A 6044-nucleotide genomic window follows, 5' to 3' on the forward strand; every position below is an offset into this window, starting at 1 on the left:
CAAAATTATTAAAATAGAATAAATTTTTTTAAAAAATTAAAATCAAACTTAATTTTTTTGTTAAAAATCCTTATTTTTATAATGTGATATTTTGTTGGTGTCATCAAATTTTATCATTGTCATCAGACAATCCTATATTATTGCAATGAAATTTGAGCATAGAGAATAGTTGAAAAGTTAAAGAGAAGGTTAAAAAAATAAAATAAAAAAAAAAAGGATTAGGTAGCAGTAGAGAAGTTCGTATCCGGTGGGCAAGCCGCGGCGTGTGGAGCCACATTGGGGAATATTTTATTTTATTTTATTTAAATTTTTCTAAGATATTTTATTATTATTCCTTAATGGAAGAACCTTGATAGAAGCCACTCTTCATGTTTCTCTCACTCTGACTCCTATAAATTAAAACAGCATTCTCTTTTCTTCATTCCTTCTTTCATTCATTAATCGTTCCAAGCTTTTCAGGACTTGCACTTATTCCACCCTTCTTCATCAAGCTATTCCTTCTCTTCCCCAATTTTCTTTTTGTAAGTACTCTCATGCTTCTCTCTCTCTCTGCCACTGTCATGGGGGGCTTGCAATTGGATTCTATTCTTATTTGTTTATATCCTTAGGCTATTGGGTTCATCTGGGTATTGAAATCTTCAATTAAAAAAATGTTTTTTTTTCCCGAAATAATCGAGGAAAGCTTTGTCTTTTACTTGATCCTCTGCTTTGGGATTTCTTCATAGTTTCCTATACATGGTCATGTGATTGATGTCCTTGCCTAATATGTGCAATTCGTCGTTTGTTGGAGGGCACGTAATTTGAACTTTCCTTGCAGAGGTTTATGTTGAAAGCTGAAACCTAGTTTTCACTTTTCACTTCTTTTGGACCCTTTCATGTTCAAAATCATGGATGTTTCTCATGATATTAATTTTTTTCTCAATATTTCTGTGGATTGCTCCTTGGTCCATGTTTTTCTGTGTAGGGTCCACAGTTTATTGGAGAGAGATTAATCGCCGTTGGAATTTCTGAAAATTTCCCTAGGAATGATTTAGTCAAATGGTTTTTATGTTGGAAATTGTTTCCTCTCTCTCACTGAGATTTTCCATATTCATCTGCTTAGAGAGTTGGTTCTCAATTGAAGAACCTCTTCTCTTTCCCTCATAATTTTTTCCTATATAGGAGCGGTGTTTATTTTAATTGTAGGCTCGGTGTTATCATGAGAATATTGCGTTGACTTGGCTACTAATATTGTTACCTTCCTCCTCCTAAATAGTTTTATGGTTATTTGTTTAGTAATTAGGTGGGTAAAATGGGTCGTTGGTCCTGCTTGACAAATAAAGATGGAAGCCAACTAGCTGAATAACACAGTTAAATTATGACAGTCCTCTTTTTGCTTTTGTTGGTTTTTTTCTTGTTCATGCGATTAATGAAAACCAGTGACTGTAGACACTCTTGAGTATTTACTCTGAATACTTTTTTACTTGAAAAAGCATATTAAAATTGTGGGGGTTATTTTGAAGAGTAATAAGTATATGCACCGACAATGTATATATTTAATTTGTTGACTTACACAATAATTATTTTAATGTCATGACAATGGATGATTTCTGATTGGTTGAACATGTATTTTTGACATTGTATAGAAATTGAACTCTGTTTCTAACTGCTCTGAAGAAATTAAACATTTTTGTTAGGTGGCCATCTCCGTCAGAGCTGATTAACTTGTTAATTTGACAAAAAAAAAATGAATCACATGATGTTTGTGTTATAACAACTGAAACATTAGTTAGGTGAGCTGATGTTTACATTCTGTTCACCAATCAAAACTGGTTGTACTCTCTTAATCGCTTTGTGGTGGAGAGGTTCTAGTTTCCCTCAAACAGGATTAGTAGGGGATAGAGAATTGAAGGTTCCAAATCAAAATTCACACTGGTTGTCTTGTGGTGTTGTATGAAATTTTATGACATAACATGAAAGTCTTGTTCTGAATGCAATTTTGCCTTTATTTAAACTTACAGTTTCAAGTATTTTCCCTTTATTATTTTGTATACTTGTTTTGAAACTTATTAGATATTGACAAAATTTCTTTATGGAGGAAAGAATATCTATTAGCAGATACTTACAACATGTATACTTTTGCTTTTCTGGTTCAGGCACTCTTCAAAGAACACTTTGCAAGACAAAAGAGAAATGGCCTCAGACCAGTATTTAGAGGAGGATGTTCCCCAATTAGATTCCTTCGAAGATAAATCATCTCTGGAAACATGGAAATGTGCCAGTGATGATACTGCAGATTCTGCTGCTAGAAATGCTTCTACTGGCTTTGATTGCAACATCTGCCTGGAGTGTGTGCAAGATCCAGTGGTCACTCTTTGTGGTCATCTCTACTGCTGGGCCTGCATTTATAAATGGCTTAATTTCCATGGTGTGTCTTCTGAAAATGAAGAGAAGCAACAATGTCCAGTTTGCAAATCAGAAATATCAGAGTCATCCCTTGTTCCATTATACGGCCGGGGCCAAACTGCCGTACCTTCTACCAAAAGCAAGGGCCACCAAGTGGGGATTGTCATACCAAGAAGACCCCTTGGTCCTTCATGGATGGCTAGCTCACCAAGATCACTTGATTCTGCAACTGTTTCCCGACCTACTTCTCATGTTTATCATCGCCATTATGGTAATCATCCTCAATTCAACTCCATTCCAGGCAGTTATACTTCACCTGTGTTCAACACAGGTGGTTCACCAATAAATGCATTTGATACATCATATGGAGTCTTTGGTGAGATGATATATGCAAGGGTCTTTGGAAACCAGATGACAAACATATACACATATCCAAATTCATATGATGGTTCTGGGAGAACTAATCCAAGGATCAACAGGCATATAATGCAAGTTGATAGGTCACTCAGTAGAATCTGTTTTTTTCTCCTTTGCTGCATAGTTTTGTGTCTTCTCTTATTCTGAATGCTATTCCGTATTTTTTGAGCACTACATCCTAGTATAGAGTACAAGCAGTTTGTGGCTTCTGCTAGATGCACAATATATTTTAGAGAAGTTGTTCAATGGTGAGATATTTGTAATTAGGGATCATTTGGGTACATAAGTGTTTATTAAATAAATGCTTAAAATATAAGTGTTTATGCATAAGTTGTATCGATAATCCTCAAATAAGTTGGTGGTTGGTTTTGGTCTAATATGAGGTTGTGTCTCAACCTAATTTAAATTTTTTATTTTCCAAAAAAAAAAAAGAGTTGTATCTATAGTCAAAGAAAAAATTTAGTCAAACAATTGACTATTCTTTTTGGTATAAATTACAAATATTTTTTATTAGAGACAATCTTGTTCAAGTTGGAAAGGACTTATATGAATAGTAAAAACTTCCTTTGAGTATTTAACACAATCATTTTCAAGATTCGAACATGAGGGCTTTGATCATTTTGGAAAACTTTCATATCAATTGATTTATATTTGTTAGTAACCTAAATTTAAATAAACTATAAATATATTTTTTGAATGCACTTTTAGAATATGTTTGATACACACTAAGATACAACATAAGAAGAAACACAATACAAACAAAATAATATTAAAATTATTGTAATAATCTTCTTAATATTAATTATCCTAATATAATTCATACTAATGCTAGTGTTGGCCAATCATAACAATAGTGTTAAAAGCAACAACAATAATAGTGTTGGTAATGATGCTATTGGTTGTAGCGTGCCAGTGGATAATTGTATTAGTAATAACAACAATAGTTGTAATGTAGTTGTGCAGGTAATAATGACAATGATACTAATATTAGTGGTGTCAATGGTTGGTGGTAGATCAATAATGATAGTTATGATGATAAAAAAGCAGTAGAATCAAAATAAACAAAATATAATAATTAAATGAAAAATAAGTTTAATTTTTGTCTTTTAGATATTTTGTACTTGAGAAAAAAAATTATTCTACGAGTTATTGATTAACAAAAAGATTGAGTTAGGTATCTTGTTTTAGAGGTATTAGTGTTGTTACATGATCTTTTCTTAGGTGGAATTGGTGTGAGAACTTTCCTTTTTCTAAATATAGTTTCCAAATTGTCCCTATATAGTGCTTCATTTTTTCTCATTGTTGATCTCCTTCTCTTGCCACTATTATTCCCTTTCTTCTCATTGTTAACCTTCCTTTGTCGTTACCACCCCTAAAAGTACACATTGAAATTGAATGGCAAAATCGAAATTAGGAAGAGACAAACACAAAAGATTGAGAGATCATTGTCTATAAAAATATGAAATTGATAAAAATCTAGAAAAAAGATAATATAAAAATAATGATAAATCATATCAAAAAATCAAAGAAATTTTTAAATGCAAAGTTTCATCAAACCCCAATTTTTTAATTTTTTTTTTTTTAGAAATTAGAATAAAAAACCCAATCCCAAAAGGGAAAAAAGCTTGCAAAAATTCTTGCAACTTGCACTTACTTCTCCCTTTATAGTCTCTTTCTCAAAATAGCTATGTTGTTGTGGTGTTGTGCTTGTGCTTGCAGTTTCTTACCCTTAATGCTTACATTCACAAAAATAAAATAAATTTTTTTATCGTATTTTCTTGATAATTTTCCTCATCACCGTCACATTCACACATGAAGGAATATCCTTCAGCATTTCCTGCTGTTTTACGACCACATTTGACAAGAGTTTAAGTGTGTAGCCAAAAACACGTTTCAAACAGGGTTTGATTCAACTCATGGATGGTACCTTTACGATGGAGAGAGAAAGGGGAAAATTGTAAAGGAAAAAAAAAATTAAAAACAAATATAAACCATCTATTTAAAAATAAGAAGTCCTAATGGATAAAAAAAAACTTTCTTATGATTGGAGACTTCGTATCTTTTCTCACCCTAGCCTTCACTCTTTTCTTAAATCAAATATAAAATTATATTTGTTTTGTTCATTATTATAACTTTTAGCAAATCAAACAATCTCTTAGTGTTATTATTTGTTGGTTAAATATGTTTAAACTGCCTTGAATTAGTTCGATTTTCAGATTACTTGACAAATTTCTTTTTTTCAATTTAATATTTAACGTTAGTTTCCTCTATTAAATGATGATGTGGCAGTCTGTTTGTCACGTCATCACCCAACAGTGTCTGCCACGTCATCTAAGGGACTTCCACGTGGACATGGTGATGACATGGCAAACACTGTTGGGTGATGACGCGGCAGTCCATCTGTCACGTCATCACTTGACAGAGGGGGACCAACGTCAAGTACTAAATTAAATAAAAAAAATTAGTCAGGTATTTAAAACAAAAAATAATAAATTAATAGGTAGTAATCTAAAAACCGACCTAATTGGAGGTAGTAATCTGAAAAATTGACCTAATTGAAGATAGTAATCTGAAAACTGACTTAATTGAAGGTAATAATCTGAAAATCGACCTAATTGAAAGAGACTTGACTCTGCTACACCTTTTTATTTATTTATTATTATTACATATGATGGAAACGTAAAATAAAAAATAAAAAAAAAAGATTTGAAGTGAAAGTAACTAGAATTCCGTCTAAAGGAGACTTGACTTAGCAAATAAATTTTTAGTACTTCCATATAAGTGAAAGATAGAAAATGGAAGGAAATATATATATATATATATATATATATATATATATATATATATATATATATATATATAAGTTAAATGAATATTTGTGGCATTAACTTTCCTATCTTACAAGTAAAACTTATAAGATTTGAAATTAATTTTTTATTTAAAAACTTATTATTAGTAAATATAAATATTACACACATATATATTATATAGCTACTGAGTTTTAATATAATTCCATAATTTTCTTTTTTTATAATCAAGTGCAATAGTTTCATACATGATCAATGAGAAATTAATTTATGTGCATTTGTTACTTTTGTTTCTAGTTACAAGTGTTTTATGTCTTATTAGTCTTATTAATCTTCACTTTTCTCCACTTCTTCATTGTCCACTATCTTTGTTGGAATTTTTGGTCCATTTTTTATGACAAACCAAATTTTGAAGTCGATAGATTGTATGAATAT

General features: G+C 31.1%; 1 protein-coding gene across 1 annotated transcript; it reads left to right on the forward strand.

Annotated features, from left to right (window-relative positions):
• The first annotated feature begins 361 nt into the window (after window positions 1-361).
• Window positions 362-3179, forward strand: LOC109810417 (E3 ubiquitin-protein ligase RMA1H1). Its single transcript, XM_020373879.3, has 2 exons — window positions 362-521; window positions 2136-3179. The coding sequence occupies exon 2, from the start codon at window positions 2173-2175 to the stop codon at window positions 2947-2949; it is 777 nt and encodes a 258-aa protein (XP_020229468.1). The 5' UTR covers window positions 362-521; window positions 2136-2172; the 3' UTR covers window positions 2950-3179.
• The last annotated feature ends 2865 nt before the right edge of the window (window positions 3180-6044 follow it).

This window comes from Cajanus cajan, chromosome 10 (assembly GCF_000230855.2).
Source record: "Cajanus cajan strain Asha chromosome 10, NIPB_CcT2T_4, whole genome shotgun sequence".
Taxonomy (NCBI): Eukaryota; Viridiplantae; Streptophyta; class Magnoliopsida; order Fabales; family Fabaceae; genus Cajanus; species Cajanus cajan.

Bases quoted from the DNA above. Each gene is read 5' to 3' on its own strand.
- LOC109810417 (XM_020373879.3), top strand. From the start codon at position 2,173: ATGGCCTCAGACCAGTATTTAGAGGAGGATGTTCCCCAATTAGATTCC.